We start from the raw sequence: 21,859 nt of genomic DNA on the forward strand, positions 1-21,859 counted from the left end.
GGATTTGGAAAGCATATGACATTATCCATTGAACACACTATATCATCAAATTCACAACATGGACATAAAAGTGGTCAACAATCACCAGTTGAACAGTTCTTTTTTATGTAACTTTAACCATCTAAAAGTACAAACTACCTCTTTACATTCTTGTATTAAGACACATTCCAATTATTTATATAGACAGAACAACATTGTATTAAGACACATTCCAATTATTTATATAGATAGAACAACATCTAGTAAAATAGATGAATAGTCTCACATAAATTTTACCACCGACTTTATTTCCACATCTTAGGATAGAATCCCAAAGAGATGAGGCAACATAATTCAAACAGACCATCAATACTTTTATCTAACATTAAAGTTAGCTAACATTCTCACTCGATAAGAATTTCATCAGAAAATGGACATTAAAGTGAATCCCTGAGGATGAATGAATATATACTCGAATACTGAATATATACTCAGAATACTCAGAAAAGATCATTGTAATCTATTCAACCATAATTGTTACACACAGACATCTTTACAATTCAAACATCATTTCTCCGACTAAACCTATTATCATAAAACCCTGTATTCTTCCACTCACTAACGAAAATCAATTCAGAAGAACTTTCAGTAAACACATCTTTAGACTCAATACCTAATTAAGTCAATTAGCCAAGACTACTTTCTTCTTTAACCGTGACATTGCATAATCCGTATAATATTTAAAACAATCTGATATTTCTTTTAAAACTGAGTTCGTTTATCACACTATACTCAGCTCTGTTTGTATAACTAATTATTTCACCATTGAACTCTTTAGTTCACACTTATGAACTTATTCAACATGATTCTCGTAAAATTTCGTCATAAAGCAACACTGGTAAGGGGGTGAGGTCATAAAGCCTCTAACTTGACTCTCATAAATACATACATATGTCTTAGCATTCATCACTAATGTAATACCATCATAATCACATAGTTCATTCCAAATAAATTAACACACTTATTTATTATACAAATATTTTCTGTCATCCACAATTTCAAACAATGAATTTACTTACTCGAGCTCAATATTAATATCTAATTAAATTCCAACACTTAGCTTCCATTTTACTTATCGACATTTGTCAAATTAGAGAACGCCTTACGGGTTTAAGTACGTCGCTTACTTGATGCCATAGTCCAACTATGGTCTTACACAAAATCACAATTGCCATAGCCTAGTTATGGTTTTACATGTCATTATGATGCATAGCCCAGCTATGGTCTTACATTCCATACTTTGCCATGGTCCAACCATGGTCTTAACCATCAATTTCTCATTGAAAGATCGTACTCATTTCCTACGTTTTACTCAATTTGATCTTCCAATTCAATTTTCATACTATTATAATATTCATGGTTCAATAACAAAGACATAAAACAAAACATCATATTATCTCTAATTTAACAATTAAACATAAGATTCTACCATATGAACATACTGATTACACTTATTCAAGCAAGTGAACATAAACACGCATTCCGTCTATTTGAGTAAAAATCAAATATGTTGAGCACATAACATCATATGCATGCTAAGCAAAAGCAGATAGGCTTATCACCATATAAACTTTTATTTTATTCTACGTTTTCACATTTCTCAACTCATGGTTATCTCACTTCGTACATTAACACATACATATCATGAACTTCTATTCATACCTTTCTAAGTTTCGTTTCATCATAAACACATTTCAATCACCTCAATTTCATTTTTCAGCATTATTGAAAATAGCTCGGTTGGAAGTCATCTCTGTCTTAACAAAATAATTTCGTTAGAGCCGGGAGATATCACATACGCTACATTAGTCCAAGAACCGACTAAACTGTAGCTCTGATACCACTAAATGTATCACCCTTTTACCCACGTCTGTCGCTGAAATAGGGTACGATGCGTTACCGGACTCAAACGCATGCATACAAACATTTCCAAGTCATAAAATTTCGTTCAAATTTAAAAATTTTCAATTTCTATCTCAAAGTCCCTTATATGGGCCTATAAGGCCAAAAATATACATTGGAGGTGGTTAGGGACTAAACCGAGAACTTTTGAAACTTTTGAGACACTAAGAAAATTATCATATTTTGGAAAGTCACACGCCGATGTGGCTCAAGACACGTCCGTGTCCTCCACCCTTGTAACTCGTTGTTTATGACGTCATTGCCCATTTAGGGTCACACGGCCATGTCACACGCCCGTGTGCTAGGCCGTGTGGCCATCTATGTGGATGATAATTAGACTATTTACCAAGCCTTTTTCCATCCAAAAACACTTGCACACCCATACTAAGTTTATCAACACACAACATGGCATTTTTTTAAGCATTCCAATAACCACACCATGGCATTCACACACTATTTATAAATCACATTCATCATGCACAACCACACACACACTTAACTAATTATAACATGTAACTTACTCAACCATTCACATTTAGTATTTGCCACACATAATTATCACACATTCACTCATCCAACCCAAACAAGCATGCACATCCATGTAATGCTTCATCATAGACTTATAACATGGCAAATATTGGCCACACTAAATGGCCTTATACAACAATAACCTTCAATTAGCATAAGTCAATATTCTAGGCCAACTCATAATATCATGTACATAATAACCAAATCTCTATACATGCCTACACTTAAAATGCTAGAAAATTATCGATACCCATCAATAGCTTGTTAGTGTGATAGGATCTCCGACGACCTCCAACTCGAGCTAGCATCTGTGACACTATAGGAAAAAAGAAAGGAAGATATAGTAAGCATAGAGCTTAGAAAGTAGGTATGTAAATAAATAAAAAATTTATTAACATGCTTTTAAGAATCCTCATAATATGTTCTCAAGTTAATGCAATCATAATTGCACAAAGTTCCACTATTCACTTATGTTCATATCAAGTTGTCTACGCAAGTTATAGTCACTAAATTATTTATATCTTAAGCTACGGAACTCGAAATTAAGTTTTGTTAATTTTTCGTGAAACTAGACTCACATATCTCCTTACCATAAAATTTTCAAAATTTTTGGTTTAGTCAATAAGTATAGTTTATTCTTTAAATTTTTCCCTGTTCTATTGTCTGACAGTTTCAACTCTTCTTCACTAAAAATTAATTATCTCCTCGTACGGGACTCGTATGATGTTATTGTTTGATTCTCTTGAAAATAGATTTATTAAGAATTTAAAAATATAAATTATAACTTGTAATTATTTTTATACTATTTTAATGATTTTCTAAAGTCAGAATAGGGGATTCTGGATTCATCCTGACCCTGTCCCACAAAAATTCAAACATCTCATAATATGAAATTCTTTTTCTTACATTGTTTCTTCTATGTGAAACTAGACTCAATAATATTTAATTTCATATATTATTCAACCTATAATTAAATTTCTACAATTTTTGGGGATTTTTCAAAATTATATAATTGCTCCTGTCCAGAACAGTTTTACTGCTAACTTTACTTTTTCATAATTTCTTTGTATTAACATCCATTTAATCATACATAACACCAAAACATATCCTTAACTAGTCATTCCAATAGCTAGTTAGTGCCAAATATTTACACGTCATTCATTGGCCAATTAACCTATACATTAACAACAAAACTTAAACTTATCATGTCTCAATTTAATTTGGCCTAAAAGCCTCACACATGATCATCAATCAAATTTACCACCTATTTATATATCATAAGTATAGACCTATAATCACAAGGTCATCACAAGATCATTTTCATAGGTAGGACTTACTCATTTACATTCTTACCAAATGTCTCATATACATCGAATTCATTACTCATGAATTTTGCGTACATACCTGTACCCTTTCAACATGATCATACCTTGTCATTTCTTTGACATAATCTTTGGATTTACCCGTTGAACCTCTTGGGATACTAATGATACTCGGGAAAAACTTGTACATGATGTATCGTACCAATGTCATGTCCCAGACATGGTCTTACATGAAAATCTCATATCGATGCCAATAGCCCAGCTATGGTCTTACACGATGCCTCATGCCGATGTCATGTCCTAGACATGGTCTTACACTGGCTCACATAACGATGCCGATGCCATGTCCCAGACATGGTATTACACTAGCTCACGTAACAATGCCGATGCCATGTTCCAGACATGGTCTTACATTGGCTCACGTAACAATGTCAATGCCATGTCCCAAACATGGTCTTACACTGGCCACATAACAATGCCGATGTCATATCCCAGATATGGTCTTACACGGTTACACATATTGCCATGGTCCAACCATGATCTTTATCGTCAATTCATAACATATCGTAATTCGATCATACTCAACCCTGCATTTCTCTTAATTTGATCTTTCAATACAATCTCGTATTTTTATATTATTCATGATCCAATAATAACATACTAAATAATACATGATATCGATTAAGCATTTAAACATATCAAATTTAAAGCTTATTAACATACGAACTTACCTCGGTATGAAATGACGAAATAAGTCAATTACTCGATTATCTTGCTTTTCCCCGATCTAATTTCGAATTTCATCTTCCTTGATCTATAACAACACATTTAATTTATTTTCTCATCATGCTACTCAAATTAGCCCAATTTCACATTTTTGGTAAAATTACATTTTTGCCCCTATACTTTGTCATATTTACACATTTGCCCCTAGGCTCGTAAAATGAAATGTATTCAATTTCTTTACTGCCCATGCATAGCCGAATCTTTTTCATGTAGAGTAGCCCACATTTTCCATTATTTCACACATTTACCACATATTTTATAACACGTACAAAATGGCCCATTTTAAGTGTTTTGATGAAAATCATTTAACAAAAGTTGTTTATTTAACAACCAATATTCATTTTCTTCCATAAAAATGCAGCAAACAACATGAATATTCTCATGTAAAAACCCTATACTTTCAACCATTTCGCAAAATAGTCCCCTCATTAGCTAGATTAAGTTATAAGGGTTCCAAAAATATAAAAATCAACAAAAATGACCATCAAAATCACTTACTTGCAAGAGTCTAAAGTTTCTGAAAATTTCAAGCTCCCATGGCCATTTTTCTTAGGGAAAATTGGTGGAGAGAAAAAGATGGAAAAAAAAAGATGATAACTAGGCTTTTATTATTTTTTATTCATTAGTCAAATTTTGTCACCTAATGCCAACTAACCATTGACTTTTCATGATTTTTGTCTCCATATCCAGCCATCACATTAATATTTTTTATTTCCTTAATAAGGACCTCTATTTTAATGGTCCATAGCTAATTAACACCTTTAGCTAATAGAACAAAACTTTTATACTTTATGCGATTTAGTCCTTTTTCAAAATTAAGCATGCAATCGCTGAAATTAATTCATCAAAATTATCAAACATCCATATAATCATGATATAACACATAAAATAACATTAAAATAATTTCTCGACCTCGAATTTGTGGTCTCAAAACTACTATTCCGACTAGGCCCAAAATCGGGCTGTTACACTCTGGATCTCCTGCAGGTTTAGAGAACTATAGAAGAGACTTTAATTTATGAAAGCTATAAAACCATTTATTATGTTCCTCTTTCTTCCCTAAGAGTATAAGCCTCAAATCATCAGTGGCTCCATGTGGCCACATGAATTGCGCAGGCAATACCCGCACGGTGTCTGTACCATTACCATCATCAATATACCGCCATCCATTAGAACTCAGATTTAAGAGGTAATAGTGAAACACATTCCTAATAGTTAGTACTTTCTCCAAATCTAGTACGTGACCCTTGCAAAGTTTGAAATACTAACCCCACCCTACTTCAGACATAATCTTTCATTTTTTTCAAGTACATACTCTTATTAGGTATCGACCATTGTAAACTCTAAATTATATGGATTTTTTATAGTTGTTTATAGCACCTTTTTACTTAAAAATTATGTTAATCCCGAATATTTGATAGTTAAATGGGTGAATTTTGTTTACATTGAGATAATGGGCATAATTTAGTAAAGTATGCAATTTTATGCTTTTATGTATTAAATTTTTGCATAATTTAATTATTTTATGTTACATAGTAATTTTCTTTATTTAATTGTTGCAGTGGGACCATAGAGTTAATAATTGATAAGCTTATTTTAATTATACATGGATATGAGCTCCATTTTACCTTAGTTGGACGATAAAGGAAAGTAAATTGGGTCAAGAGAAGGTCACTTTGACCCAGCTAAAGTTGATTTAATTGAAGAATAAGTTTGAAAAGTAATTGGGTCACAAAAAACCGTCGAAGTAAGGGGGAAAGAAACCCAAATTCAACAAGGGCATATGAGTAGCCCAAAATTAGCTTTTGAAAGATTTATTCAGAGGTCCTTACACTTGTAAAACAATTAAAAATTAGCTCTCAACTTTTACCCAGGAATTCGTCCACCTTCTTGCATGATTCATGCATGAAATCAAGTATGAATTAAGCAACCAACAACCTCTCCTCTCCACAATTCATGGTCGGCCAAGTAAAGGAGAAACCTGAGGGATATTCAAAACTATTTTTAGTAAATTCCGTAGCTATCCCTCTACTATAAATACCACCCTTTACTTCCCATTCAATAATCCCTCATCATTCAATAATCCTTCAATCCCTCACTTCACATTCTATAATCTTTCCTTTCCTTCTCACGTATCAACCATCCATTTTCCCTTCCATTTAACTAGCAATTCCTTGAGAAAGTTCTCTCTTAGTTGGCCACCTTGAGGAATATCTTGCGAAAGAGCAATTACGAGGATCGGAAGAAGCCACCGCGATCAATTTTCTGAGGATTACTGAAATTATTTCAAAGTTTTTTCTTCCTTAATCTTTATTGTTTTTCAACATGTTTGGAATTTTCTTTGTTGCTTTTTTATTAACAATGATAGTTTAATTTTGTTTAGCTAGAATGATTACATTAATTTGATGAAGTTCATTTGATTTATGTCCATGATGTTCTGTGCTTCAGTCGATCATGCTTTCAATTAAAATCATGCATGTATTTCATTCATTAAAATGTGATCGAATGCATTAGAATTAGTTAATCAATCCTAGCCAGATGACGATTAATGGACACAATAATTGAAAGGTGCATGCTTAATTTAGATCCTAGCTCGACTAAATTAAAAGTTCTTAATAACTCAAGAGAGCTCTATTACCTTGCATAACTTTTAGATTTGTCTGATTAAATTGTTTCAAGCCTAATCTGTCCCTGTTACTTCACATAAAATCTAAGAAACCTTTAATTAAATATAATCATGGTAGTATGCATGCTTTTCTAAGTAAAAGATTCTAAAATGACTTAATATTGGTTTCAAAGTTAATGAGAGATTGAGTTGCCATGGAATATTTTGTGGAACATTGTGAGCATGATGAAAATGAACCAAGTCAAATGTTGTAATTTTATAACCTATTCATGTTATTGTTGTTAAAGCTTGCGAATTTGCTGCTAAATCCACCTCATACATTTTAATTATTCATCACACTTAGGATTAATTACATTTAGGGTAATTTTTCATTTAATTACTTATTTTTATCTAACACTCAAATTAATTGTGTTTTCTCACTAATTTGTAAAACTTTAATTTTGCAAAATATTAATTAACATATACAATCGTTGTAAAAATGATAACTTTATACTTATTTAGTACTTGATAATGATTGTGTATACTTGCACAAACCCAAGTGTTACAACCATTCAGTTGGAAAATCAAAACCAACTTTATGCTTTTACTTAACTCGTATGTACTTGCAACGGTTTAGGTGAAGGTATGATAACCAGTTCGAGGTGATTGATTGTAAATTTTCACGATGAGAGAAATAACACAAACCCGTTGAACTTCCTCAATTGCAAGCTTTTAGTTGGTACAAATTCTGGAAAACAACAATCAATGACACTTCCTCTCGTCAACTGTATTTAATGAAATATGCCATTGTGATCCACCACGAAAAGCCAAATAATTGTCCTGGAGCTATCCTGTATTCATCGATAAGATGGTACAAGAAAGGGTGGAGTGGTACATGGAAACTTGTTTTTATCACGTGCAGTGGAAGTTAGAAATTTCCACTGGTGGTGTCCCTTAATCAGTTCAATCCTTCGGCAATTGAGAAGTCATAAGCGAAATTAGGTAATTGAATTCCCCAAGCAGCCAAAACACGATTCATTTCTTCCTTTTTGGTGATGCAAACATAAGCCATTGCCTCTACTGGAGTACTCACTTCACTGTGTTGTGAAAATATGCCCTGAATAACACGACTGTTTCCTCTCGTCCTAACCATTGTGTTCTAATAAACCCTTCAAAAAAATCACAAGAACAATGGGGATTTTAAGAAAATTACCTCTGAAGTCGTTCTCTTGAAAATGACTCATTCTTCAAAATTTTGAATTCAAATAGTTTAGTTTTTAGGGCTCAGGTAACCTCCTTTTAAAGGGCTTTACACTGTAATGATTCCTGTATCCAAAAATATGGGCACAATCAGCTATGTACAACTATATCACTCCTTAACACGTGGTGAACTGTACGTGACAAGTTAAAGCACAAAATGTATTTAATAAGCTTCTCCTTATGTGACCTCTCATCTTGTGAAATCAAGTTCTAAGAAAAGTCACTTTATAACTCTTCTTCGATCCAGGCGGAGGACATGTTACTCACTATTACCGACTCGCTACTTGATTACCCGATTAGGTCTTGACCCATACGCTACGCGGTTCACACTTTGGGTTCGTATGCAAAGTGTTCGCACTCTTCTATAAGACCGTATAGTGTGGGTTCGCACTACCATGTAGGCGAACCCACATTTAGAAAGCACGTGTTAACCCTGGAGTAAGGTACGTGTCGATGTGCATGGGAATCTACCACAATATCATATCCATGAACAGTAACCATATCATATAAATATACAGTTTAACCCATCTAAATGACACTCTAAATTATTCAACAAATTTCAACTTCACAATTTCTAGTGTAGGTAAATAGAAGTTAATTAAACATTTCACGAATAAATTTGAGGAAAATTAAAAAAAAAGTTATTTTAGAGAATTTAATTAGATTATTTTTTTTAAAAAGGCTATGGTTTTCATTGATTATAATTTTTGATAGCTTTAAATTAATTTGGAAGTTGCAACTTTCTTCGCATGTTTTTATTTACAACAATTGTTGATATTTATTGTTTAATTTTTTTCAATGCGGCTAGCAAAGGTGTTAAAATAATGAGTAAAAGAAGAGTGGAAATTAGAAATATTAAGAACAGAAGTAAAGAAGAAATTAAGGAAATCGAAAAATTATTCGAATTAATGCATTCAATTTAAATCCGTTATAGTTTTGTATTGGTGGATTACCTCTTACCACATAATTCAATTTGGATTTGATTTTCTCGCATAAAATTCATTTTATTTAAATTAAATTGAATGAAAACAATATCATATTTATAAAATAAAACTATATAGATTGACCCATATCTAGATAGATTAATTTGTTTAACCTAATTTTTTTTCATTAAGAAAAACTAAATATAACCATACAATAAAATATTTTTGAGATAGTTGTTTTATATTAGTCTTGGTGAATCCTTACTTAATGAAAAAAAAAATCATTCCTTCAAATAATTATATGCATAATTCTAATTTAAAAACAATTTATGAAATTTTATAATATTTTATTTATAAAAGAAATAATTATTCAAATGTTGTCAATTATATATATATTTGATAGTTATAAATTTAAATAAGTATATGTCATATTACAGTTGTCTCGGTTATAACTAATTAAAAGAAACGACACCTTAAAACATTAACTTTCCTTTTAACAAGTTTCAATGGTATCAATTTAATAATTTAAAAGATTTTTTTAAACGGTCCTATGAATGATTATGATATTAATTTAATTATTTAATTTATTTTATAAATGCATAAATAAATGTAGCATATGTATTATGATTGTTGTGAAAAGAAATAAAAAATTTTAATATTATATTTTTGAAGTCCAAAACAAGGTGATATTATTTTTTTGATAAACAAATTTCAAATTTATCAAAAACAACTTAATTAAACCGAATCAAATCAAAATTATCGATTTCGGATATTTCAAATTTTATTCAATACAATATTGATTTCAAAAGTCAAAAAGCAAATGAAAGAATTCGGTTGAATTTTTATCCAAAAACCAGAAATGGCGGCAGAATGGTAAGCTAATTAACTGATTGGTGTGGCTAAGTATATTCAGGTTTACCATTGATTTACTCATATTCAAAAATGAATTTCCAAGTCACACAGATACCAATGATGATAAGAAGTTAGAGAAGTGAAACTGAAATAGAAAAAGGCACAATATCATTTACCATATTTCTCCTATCTTGTCAGGAAGGAGCATGACTACAGAATATAGATTCAAAATTATAATGGGAAAACAGAGATGGTCACAGTCCATCATCTCAAAAAGATACCAAATAATCAGAGTAAATGTTTGATTTTCTATTAAATGGCAACATTGGTGAAACTACACCATCACATTAGGAGAAATAAACAGTGGTAATAATTAATACTTCAAAGGTCCAAATGCAAGAGAAAGTGCATGTACTTGTGTTGAAAGCACCTATGCTCTCTCTCACACAGGTACTCCTCATAAAATTATGCATGCTCATCAATTTTGTAAATGCTGAGGTTAAAACATAAGGCATTTTTGCAGACTCACTTGCCCCTATTAGCTGCATCCTAGTTAAACAGCACCAAATTTCAATTGGTAATCTTTATTCCAGCTTAATCCTACAAGTTAGCAATAAACTAATCTTTAATCACTTCCATCACTTCTTTTTGGTAAAGAGAAAGTAATTTGCTGATTTTGCTTTTCACATAAATTTAAATTTGTACTAATTATTGTGTATTATTACTTGGTGACCAAATGAAGAATAAGAGTTACAGATTACCCACATTAATTAAAAATAACAAATTAACAAAGAAGAGTGGAAACAATAATGGCAAACAAAGAGTGGAAATTACAAAGATTCATTCAACCATTAACAATTGAAAATAAGCATTAATGAAGAATTTAGCAAAATGGGGAATAAAAACAAAAAGAAGATAAGAGCTTGAAATGGAACTGCAAATGGTGGCATTACCAAAAGAACTTGTGTTCTCATTGTTCAAGAAAGTGATTCTCACTTAAGAACTCTCTGGCAGGTACAAATATGGTATGAAATTCATTTTGTGTTAGCGTGTTTTATTATGTTATACACCATGTTTGAAACTGTATGAACAAACTGATTCATAATCGCAAGTGACACTATCTTTGAAACATTTCAGATTAAGATTAGTTTCTCACATCATAAGATTAGATTCAGAAATAAGATGGCAGTGCGTAAATCTGCAGAGAAACCCTAACCAACTTAAGAAATTGTGTTGCTTTTGAAGTATAATTGTTTCGAAGAAACCCCTGAATCATTACATAATAACAGGTAATCAATCATTTCCTCCCATGCTCCTAAACAACTACTATGCTTCATCTGACAGTCACTCTTTACAGAATCCAATAATCACTGTGCAAACATTAGGTTTTAAAACATTGACAGAGAGTTCACGAAATAATTCCTTTGCATCTTCGATATGCTCAGCTTTGCACAGGCCATCAATTACAATAGTATAGGAGGTAATATTAAGTTCCAACCCACTGTTTTGCATTGCTCGAAAAATTTTCAATGCCTCTTCAAGTTTACCACTTTTGCATAAACCAACCAGCAGAATCAAATAGGTCACTAGATTTGGAAATTTTCTGGAAGCAAGCATCTTTCTTCGAAGCACAAAGGTAGTTGAAACTCTCCCTAGTTGACACATACCTTGCATAAGAGTGTTGTATGTGACAACTTTAGGCTCAATGCCTTGCTTTCTCATTGTGTCAACAATATCTGGTGCTTCAAAACCATCCCCTTCTTTCAATGTGCATCAACCAATATACTATGAGTGTCAACGTCAGGCTCAATACCTTGCTTTCTCATCGTGTCAACAATATCTTCAGCTTAGGAACCATTCCCTCCTTGCAATGCGCATTAACCAATATGTTATATGTGACAACATCAGGCTCAATGCCTAGCTTTTTCATACTGTCAACAATATCTTCAGCTTTAGAAATCATTCCCTTCTTGCAATATGCATCTACCAATATACTATATGTGACAACATCAGGCTCGATGCCTTGCTTTCCCATTGTGTTAACAATATCTAGAACTTCAAAAATCATTCCCTCCTTGAAGTGTGCATCAATCAATATATTATATATAAAAATATTAGGTGAGATATTGTTATCCACCATTTCATTCAAAAGCCTTGTTGCCTGCTTCTGCTGACCGGAATTACACATAGCATGAATTAAGCAACTATAAGTAACAATATTTGGTCTAATGCCCTTAACCATCATTTCGGAGAAGAGATCCAAAGCCTCATTTAGCAAGCCCTTCTTACAAAGACAGTCAATGACGGTGCTATATGCTACAATATCAGGTTTGAAACCTCTTTCTTCCATCATCGATAAAAACCTAACAGCTCTTTTGGTGTTCCCAGTCTTACACAACCCGTTAAGTATTGTACTGTAAGCAATTAAATTAGGTTGATACCCTGTTCCAATCATTTCATGAAACAAACTAGCAGCCTGAGAAATCTTACGTTGCTTACAAAGTCCATTAATCAAAGTGGTAAAGGTTACAACATCAGGCTCAACACCTAACTTGAGCATTTTCCCAAAAACAGAAAACCCGAAATCAGTATGACCTAATTGACAAAAACAATTAATCAAGATGTTGAAAGAATAAACATTATGGGGAACTCCTAATACTTCCATCTGCCTACACATAGAAACAACAGTAGCATAATGTTTCATTCTAACAATGGATGATAATATTTTGGTGAATTCCAGAATTGAAGGCAGTGGGTACTTGTCAATCATCTTTTTAAAGGAAGCCAAAGCATCCTCAACATTACGGAAGCGATCAGAATTTTTTGGGTTTCCCCTTACAGACATGGAATTCTCACTTAAAGCTTGAATGTGGGTAGCAAAGGTGTTAAAATATCGAGGAAAGGAAGAGTGGAAAATAGAAGGAATAAGCTTACCCATATGTTGAAATTAAGCAAAACGGAAGAAGCAATAGCTGAGCTGAGTTTCAAATGAAAACCACAAATGGCCTGGGAAAAGTTGGGTTACAATAAAACAGAGTTTGCTGTGATTTTCTTGAACTCTTTTTGCGCCGCTTTTACTGTACATGGATGATTGATGTGTGAGTTCTTTTAAGCTTCGTTTCAATGTAAGAAAGTAGAAGTGGTCCTTTTATTTTATTTTTCTCCCAATTTGGGCTACAAAGTTTTTGAAATGTTCAATTCAATCCTTCCATTTTAATCTAAAGAATTGGAGAGATAAGTCTAAATAATAATTTTGAAAACTTTAAAGATAAAATATTTAAAAGATAATGTTGAAAGAAAAAAAATAATTAAAAAATTCCACATTAAGTAGCTCTTTTATCTTTGGAAAAAAATTCAATCATTAGGCATAAATTAATTGGATTAAATTCATATCAATTGGTTTTAACAAAAGAATTCTAGCAACCGCTTCAAATACAGTATTAAGAAGTACCACTTGTGGAAGCTCAATTTCTATGAGTTTATTCGCTAAATGGCAATTGACACATACAATATGCCCAATTGCTTCTCATGGATTTTCATATCCCTACTGTACAAAAATGAGATAGATCATGAGCGATACAGAAATGGATCGAGTGATCTACTTGATTCAAGAAAAAGTATTTCTAGTTTGCATGATCCAATCATTGATCCCGAAAATTTCTAAAATAAAATTCAAATTCGTACAAATTGAATAGTTTCTTCTTATTTTTTCTTTTTGTCAAACACATTGAATGGTTGGTTTATATTTTGGTATAAACATTGAATAGTGTTTAATAAAAAAAAACATTTTCATTTAAATTTTATTTTGTATATAATTAATCAAGCCCAAGGATCGATTTTGGATAACGGATATTTGAGCATGGTTTGATTGTAAAAGCTGCAGTGTGAGTAAATACAAAAAATATGACCCATGAATTCCCAAATTTGTGTCATCACATTAATCTTTAAGAAGTTTATACGAGAGTTACCTCAAAAAGAATATGCTTTCTAAGCCCTTCAACAAAATACATACTCCTACCGATATTAAGAATACATGGCTGCATTCAACATACCCGGCCGGAGATTTCTTAGGGTTGCCTCGCAAAATGAAACTAAAATCCTGTTTTCAAGAATTAAAATGATCAAAGCTTTTTCCTAGCACCAGATTTTTTCACCTTAGACGGGCTCGAGGCTTCCTTGAAGGCAGATGGGCAAAACAACGTAATGCTGCAGGTTTCACACCGTGGCTTGAGTGGAGTACAAATCGTCTGTCCAAATCCCACCTGTTCAAACTCAATTTTGTTCATACAAGCATTAAGTTGTTAGACGTTAGTTGCATCAGTTTAGGGGTTTGCATTAGGATCATTTGAAACACATGATGAAAAGAAACTGCACTAATCATCACGAATTAGTTATAATGCTCTGATAAAGATTGGAAACCTTTTTAACACGAGGATGCTGAAATCATGCCTCTTGTGTATGTAGGTAAACTTGGAACACCATGAAAGTGAATCATATACAAATGATTGTAGCATGAATAGACCTTTTAACAGAAGAGATAAATTTTATTGCATGCATGCATCTAAATTCTTCATATATAAGAGTGCATATTTAGGTGTGAGCAAATCGAATAAATGAAATGGCTACATACCAAAAGAGGGTTAATTGGGACCCATTCCTCCTTTGGAAGCCACTGTTGCAATGCCACTCTTGTTTCCTCTGGAGACGAAGTTTTCTAGCAAACCGACACGATAATGAGTAATGACATATGCCATTTGTTTAAGTATGAAAAGCGAAAGAGCATCTATTAAACAAATTTTCCAAGGAAGAAAGACACTTTTTCCAATTTGTAGTAACTCAGAACTAATAAATCAAATTCTATTTAAAGGTTCACTTTGAAGTTGTATGACCATATATGTTTGTAAGTGGTGATTAATTAGAATGTGGGAAGAGGGAGGAACAAACATCATATCTCTAAAGGCCTTCCACTAACTAGGTCAACTGAGTTGCTTAAATAATTTACTCATAACTTCTAACCAGGTCAATTGCATTTTCAAAATAATTACACGCAAAAATCCATGACATTTCTCTTTAGACACAGAAACAGATTTTAAGTTACAAATTTCGGTGTTATATACAATCCTGATTAATTTCAAATAGGTATGTAAATTAAGTAGTTTTAATACTAAAAATATATTATGAAAAAAAAAAGCAACTAAACAAAATAAGATTGAGGTACCTGTTTTGTCCCTGGTCGAGACACCCATCCAAGCCGATTGGAAATGCGGTGCACATGAGTATCTACACATATCCCTTGAACATCATTCCACGCAACATTCATAACCTAAAGCACCACACATCAAACTACAAATTCCGTATACATATAATTTTAAAAAGTTATGTAATTACCCTCCTACCAAATGAGCCATCTTCGGGCCTATCCCTGGGAGCAAGAGTAGTTCCTCCAAGGAGCTTGGAATGTCCCCATCATACTTCATAAGACAGATTTTTGCAATTTTCTTCATATTAATAGCTTTCCTTGTATAAAATCCGACCTAAAACAAACAAAATGAAATTTCATAATATAAAATCTGACCTAAAACAAACAAAATGAAATTTCATAACAGTAGCTGACAAAGACGTGAGGGAAGAGACAGAAAGAAAATAGGCAATAAGATTAAAGCTACAGCTTATGGGAAAAAAAACTTGTATACCTATCAGGACTAGCACACACAGGTCAAAATGGAAAAGCTTTGATGCCTAGTTTTTTAAGCAACTTCTAGGATGACATACCGGGTAGATCAAATTCTTAATAGTTGCTTCATCAGCTTTGTCAATGGCATCAGGAGTCAGAAGACAATTCTGACTGAGACGTTGAATTGCTCCTGCGCATACAGCATCTTTATTAGTGTTAAGAACATAATCAACAAAGTCAGGGTAATACATAGGACTATATCAGAAAAGACAAAGCCTATACAAAGTTTCAATGATAATAACATCACAGAATATACTATCAGTTACATCTCATACGTTGCAAAGGTATTCCTTGCCTAAATCTTTAATGCAAAATTTAAGAGTGGCAGTGGCCTAATTCAAAGCTATTTCAGTCATTCACGACCATTACCAATAAATACATGTCCAGAGTCCAAGCCACAGAGAAAGAGAGAGAAAATGGATTTTTTCTTTCATTACCATTAAACTAATTTGATTTGGTAATGTCCTTGTCCTACTTCGAGTGCTCATAACTATCATCTATTTAAGAATTTTCATTTTCATGTTGAGCTACAGTTATATAAGCTTTTAAACATTTCTCTATATCATTCCCTTCCGCAGTTGAGATTACAAGCACAAACTCTTAAGGCATGCATTAAATTAAAAAGCATATACTTATTTTCAAGTATCTAGATGTTAGGATAGAAACTCACCAACCAAGCAACCACAATGAACAACTTATTTCATCATACATCAAGTTTCATCCATGATAAACTTCTTTGCCAAAAATAAAAACATGAAAAAAACTTCTTATGGATCCAGTAGAAAAAGGGAAATGAGAACATTAAAAATCCCTGACTGAGATTTTATAAGAATTTAGATTATGAAAATTTTATATTAAAAGTAAGCATAACCATGATATACTTTGAAGAAAACTTTTTCATCATAAACAGTCATGAAAGTATAAAGCTTAAGAACTTTCTGATGCAAAACTTTTTACGGCCACCAAGCAAAACTAGCACTAGATGCCCCAATTTCCTACTGTTGCAAGTTATAACTAGAATGTCTAATACTTCAAGAAGATGATTAGTTGAATTGATATATAACTGTAAACTAAACTAAAAGATTAGGGAGTCACCATGAGTAACATGATCTTTGGTTTGGCTAGATAGTAGTGATGATACCAAGACAGCAAATCTTCTTTCCTAACACACGGTAAGAGTTAAAAGATATACTAGTTATATGTTTTCAAGCATACATAATTAAACATCCATTAAATAGAAAAGAATCAGTAAATAAGAATCTAAAACAAATGTCTTTAGGATGCAAAGAATCTTCAACAACATTGCTTCAAGAATCAAGAATGACGAAATCATAGTTTTGGAAGCCAGACCCCACTAATGGAGCTTGAAGCAAGGGCCGAGGCTAATAAGGCAAAATCAATCTCCATCCACCCATCATATTCGCTGTCAACAATCAAATATATAGGACACTAGTTGGTGCTGCAAAGTGGGAATATTGAGCTCAAGATAATTCGTCTACAAGAACCAAAGATGATTTAAGCTACAACATGAAGCACGTTCCATACTGGCATTAAGCAGTTTCTCTAGCTAATAAACTATGTGGGGTTCAATATTTCTTCATGTAGCCTCAGATTAAATAAAGCACTTCAGTGCCCTTTACTTTAAATCCCAAATTTGATGCCTTAAACTTGAAGAACCAAAGCAGCATCAGAAATGCAAATGGCAAATACAGTATAAAAAGGATAAATTATTGATTACCAATGATATATCTACCTACAAATGATCGACAAGATTGTACCTTGGGTGGAAGAACACTTCCAGCTTTCTCACATCCCATAGTGTCCACAGGTGCATCTTCTAAGGATCTCATTTTACGGATTCCTTCAAGCACTTTTTCCCAGTTGGCAGGTGGTTTGCCTGCATCATGTGGAACAAATCAACAGCAAATGCATCATCTTTTCTTTGTTTTAACACTCAAAAGAAATGAACCAGGAAGAAGGTCTTGTCAATCAAAACCGTCGCATCATTCCATTGTTTACATGGACCTCTTCATTAAGAAGAGCGAATGTAATTAACAACCTAAACACACACTCTACAGACAGAAGTCTATAATTCTTTTATATCTGAATCACAATGATAGGGTGCAAACACCAACTGCAAACTTTGGCAACATTAGACTACTCAATTTATTTGTAGGAAAAAAATGCATACAAGCTAGAGCAAATTGGCCCGCATTGTACATTATAAGTTTTACGTTAGAAAATCTCTCTTCTCGTGTAATTCCAAATAACATTTTCACATGCACATAATTATCACTGTTTACCTCCCACTCCAATAGGAGAAGCAATACCGACACCCACATTAAGCTCATCACATGCGGACTTCGACTTCCCTGCAAAATCATTGGTATGTGAAAAAAACTAATCAGACCCAGGGAGATAATCCATTAAAATGGACAAAATTCAGCATAAGCATATATCACAGCCAAGCATTTGTGCATCTGTGTGCTTAGGTAAATAGGTCTTTCTTCTTTTATCGTTACAAATTTGGGGAAGGGGATCAAGATTTGAACCGTGGTCTTTGGTGCCAACTTACAACCACCTTGCCACTGTAACAGTGACTTTGTCGGCTCATAGGTGTATTTGTTAGTGCGGGGGTTCATATGTGCAATAGGAAAACAGCATGATAGCAATGTGCGAAGTCTCCAAACGTGGTGAATTGTCTCGAGATTCGGAAATCATTCCATCACAACTCGATGCATTGACATTGTCAATCCAACAATCCTTTTAAGCAAAAACTTTCACCATTTGCGTACTAATAGTAGGAACATAGCATTACCACAGGAATCCTACCTGACCGAGCAGGTCCATCTACCTTCTTGTATGCAAATTCTTCTATGTCAGGTAAGCTACACGACTGCACAAAAAGACATTATGGTTAGATGGTCAAGAACAACTCTACACCGACAAATCTACGATAGGTTGTGTGATCAATCCATTATGTTGTCAAATTTCAATTTTTGACTAATACAGTAATAGGACACCGTTAAATAACGAATTTCAGAGCATATAAGCATGTTCTAGAATCATACAGGAAAAAATATCCTGAGTAACATATCACTAGTAAAAATAATGGAATTAATGGGGAAAAAAAGGGAAAAAATGGAGGAAAAAAAAAACAATGGTCTTACATTATGGTCTTCATTTTCTGGTTTGGGATTTTCTTTTACAACATCCAGTGTCTTTTTAAGCCTTTTTTTCCTGGTAAAAACTCGAACTTGAGGCAAAGAAACGTTGTTGGTCAATCCAGAACCTGAAAATACTCAAAAGGTTTAGACAAAAGGAAATAAGAAGAAGAAGAAGAAGAGGATGATAGGGGTTTGAAAACCTGGGTTTGGGTTTTGATCCGAAGAAGAAGAGGAGAGGGCTTTGACAGAGAATCTTGTTTTTGGCATTTTGTTGTTCGATTCCATCCCTCCCAAGGCCAATCCAAATCCAATACTAAAACGAAGTGAAAAACTCCTTGATACAACCTCATACATTTTTTTGTTTCTGTTAGTAATTTAGGAGGGGAAGAGACATGAAATATTATTATTTTAATAATTATTAGTGCTACTTGTTATTTTTACTAAAATTTTTACTTAAAACTCTATTAGTATAAATATTATATAAAAAATAAATACAACCTATAATCAGATAAAAGGTTAAGCCCAAACTTATCATATTTAGAAAACAAAGAGAAATCTTCCATAAAATAGCTGTATGTTTATTTATTTTATTTATTTTTATGAAAAATAGAAATAAAATTATAATTTAAAAATTCTTAAGAGACTCTAAAAGTTTTGTATTGTTAGATAGTTGTAACCACCACATCAAGAGATACTGTAAGTATTTGGAGAGAAGTCAGTAAGAGAGACTAATCTTTATTAATTAATCTGTAATTAAGTTGTAAATATATTAATTTTAATATATTGTTAACTGAAAATTAAGAGTTATATGTTTATTTCAAACACTAAAATCTCAAGATTGAAAATTTTTAATATATTGTTAATTGAAATAGATTTTTACATCTATATTTTGTAACAATCTAAATATTAGTTTATTAAATTGTATAACATTATATAATTTATTCAATTTTTACAATTCTAATAACCAGCAAATATGTGCAAGTATTTAATATAAGACATGTTATAATTACTACTTGTTCATTCACCAAATGGTCCGTCAAAAAGGATTCAGGTATCCCCAAAAGTCTCTTGTATTCTCAATAAGGGAGCAAACAACTCCTCTATTTAATAATAATAAAAAACAATTAAGTGCAAATAAATTAGAAGTGATTCGGATCGATCATGATAAAATTTCAAGTTAGTTCAATAGGTTCAGGTTCAATTCAACTTGAAAAATGAGATTAAAATTTTACTTAAATTCAATTTAGATAAAAAGTTAAAACTCAAATTTAGTCCGACTCATTTGTATTAATTTTCTTATATTGTTTTTATATAAAAATAAATTTTAAAATATAATTTATAAAAAAACACTACAAATTTCTCAATAAATTAAAAAGTCTACTTAAATAATATTAAAATACAACTTTACAAACAAATGCATCTAAAATAGTAGCAAAATTAACAATAAAATAAGTTTACACAATATCCAAAAATAAAAACAAAATAGTAATAATATAATAGTGAAATGACAAAGAAAATAGTGACAAAATAGTAAAAAAGTAGTAATTTCTTTCTTCTTCTTCTTCTTCTTTTTTTTTTTTTTGGCAAATTTAGGCTAAGTTGAGCTTGAGCCAAAAAAATTTATTCGAGGCTCGGCCTATTTTCTAAGTAGGTCTTATTTTTTTGCATAAGCCCATTTTTGGGATCTATATTTTTGTCCAAACCCTTCCACTTTTCGAGCGGACTTTCGAATCAGGTTAAGTGAATTGATCCATGATGAAATCTAAAACAAATTGATAAAATTATTAATATTTGTAACGAAAACTATCCAACAACAAATTGACCTCTACTTTAACTAGCATTTGCCACAAAATAAAAAAAAAATAAACAAAATTCTTTCACATTATACTTTGCATATTAGTAAAATTTAAATAAAAGAATGCAAATTTAAACCTTAAAAATAAGGTTGTTAAGAGAGACAGGATTAAGTTTTAAGATTAAAAAATGGAATGGCAAAAACAAAATGAGTAAGTGGGATTAGCATTCATCCTTTTCCATTTGATGCACACACGCCAATCTTCCTTTTATTTTAGGTTTCTTTTCAACTTCGTAAGTTATAATTTTAGAGTAATTTAATTATTTTTAAATTTAAAAATAAAAAGAATTATTTTTAAGTTTATATTTAAATATTAACATCTTATAAATGTCATGTAAGCATTGATGTGACAAGAAGTCATCATATGTTTAGATGATTTTCAATTCAGATGTTAACAATTTTACCTGTTTGCTTACATTTTAACAATATGAACATTTAATTGTTCTTTTTTAGTAGAGAGATTTATTTGCTCCTATTAATAATATGAGTCAAGGGTACATTCACCATAAAAAAGCTACATCTTCTAACATTATCGTGGATAAAGACAATTAAAATAATAAAATACTCTAACATAATTTTGTAGTGGGTCATTTTAGATATTATATATCCCTAGCATTAAAATTTAAATTATAATAGACTTGAATGGTTTCAACTTTAACTTTTGAACATGAAAAAATTAATATTTATTTATTATAATACAAACAAAATTAAAAATAATAAATCCTATTAGTAACAAAATCTAACAATGATAAATTTTAATGACCTAATGAGAAATTTAACGATGTTCACAACTTAGTAATTTACGTGTTGATATTAAAACCTATTTTATTAAAAATAATAGTAAAATATGTCATTCACCTGACTATAAAATAATAGTGAAAATTCA

General features: G+C 31.8%; 2 protein-coding genes across 3 annotated transcripts; both read right to left on the reverse strand.

Annotated features, from left to right (window-relative positions):
- Positions 1 to 11,437: 11,437 nt before the first annotated feature.
- LOC108489434 (putative pentatricopeptide repeat-containing protein At1g12700, mitochondrial) lies at positions 11,438 to 13,326 on the reverse strand. The gene is made up of 2 exons (XM_053020259.1): positions 12,043 to 13,326; positions 11,438 to 11,990 (listed from the first exon to the last, which is right to left on the reverse strand). The coding sequence occupies exons 1-2, from the start codon at positions 13,153 to 13,155 to the stop codon at positions 11,562 to 11,564; spliced, it is 1,542 nt and encodes a 513-aa protein (XP_052876219.1). The 5' UTR covers positions 13,156 to 13,326; the 3' UTR covers positions 11,438 to 11,561.
- An 806-nt stretch (positions 13,327 to 14,132) lies between these two features.
- LOC108487482 (endonuclease III homolog 1, chloroplastic-like) lies at positions 14,133 to 19,537 on the reverse strand. Of its 2 annotated transcripts, XM_017791836.2 has the most exons (11): positions 19,319 to 19,529; positions 19,122 to 19,243; positions 18,784 to 18,847; positions 18,255 to 18,323; positions 17,730 to 17,848; positions 17,047 to 17,113; positions 15,990 to 16,081; positions 15,614 to 15,751; positions 15,436 to 15,540; positions 14,848 to 14,931; positions 14,133 to 14,479 (listed from the first exon to the last, which is right to left on the reverse strand). In XM_017791836.2, the coding sequence occupies exons 1-11, from the start codon at positions 19,470 to 19,472 to the stop codon at positions 14,339 to 14,341; spliced, it is 1,155 nt and encodes a 384-aa protein (XP_017647325.1). In that variant the 5' UTR covers positions 19,473 to 19,529; the 3' UTR covers positions 14,133 to 14,338. The 2 variants fall into 2 exon arrangements, 1 of the variants encoding a protein (XP_017647325.1); XR_008272079.1 differs by lacking the exon at positions 14,133 to 14,479 and having other exon boundaries at positions 14,905 to 14,931; positions 15,606 to 15,751; positions 19,319 to 19,537.
- Between the last annotated feature and the right edge of the window lie 2,322 nt (positions 19,538 to 21,859).

Source organism: Gossypium arboreum, chromosome 10 (assembly GCF_025698485.1).
Source record: "Gossypium arboreum isolate Shixiya-1 chromosome 10, ASM2569848v2, whole genome shotgun sequence".
Classification (NCBI taxonomy): domain Eukaryota; kingdom Viridiplantae; phylum Streptophyta; class Magnoliopsida; order Malvales; family Malvaceae; genus Gossypium; species Gossypium arboreum.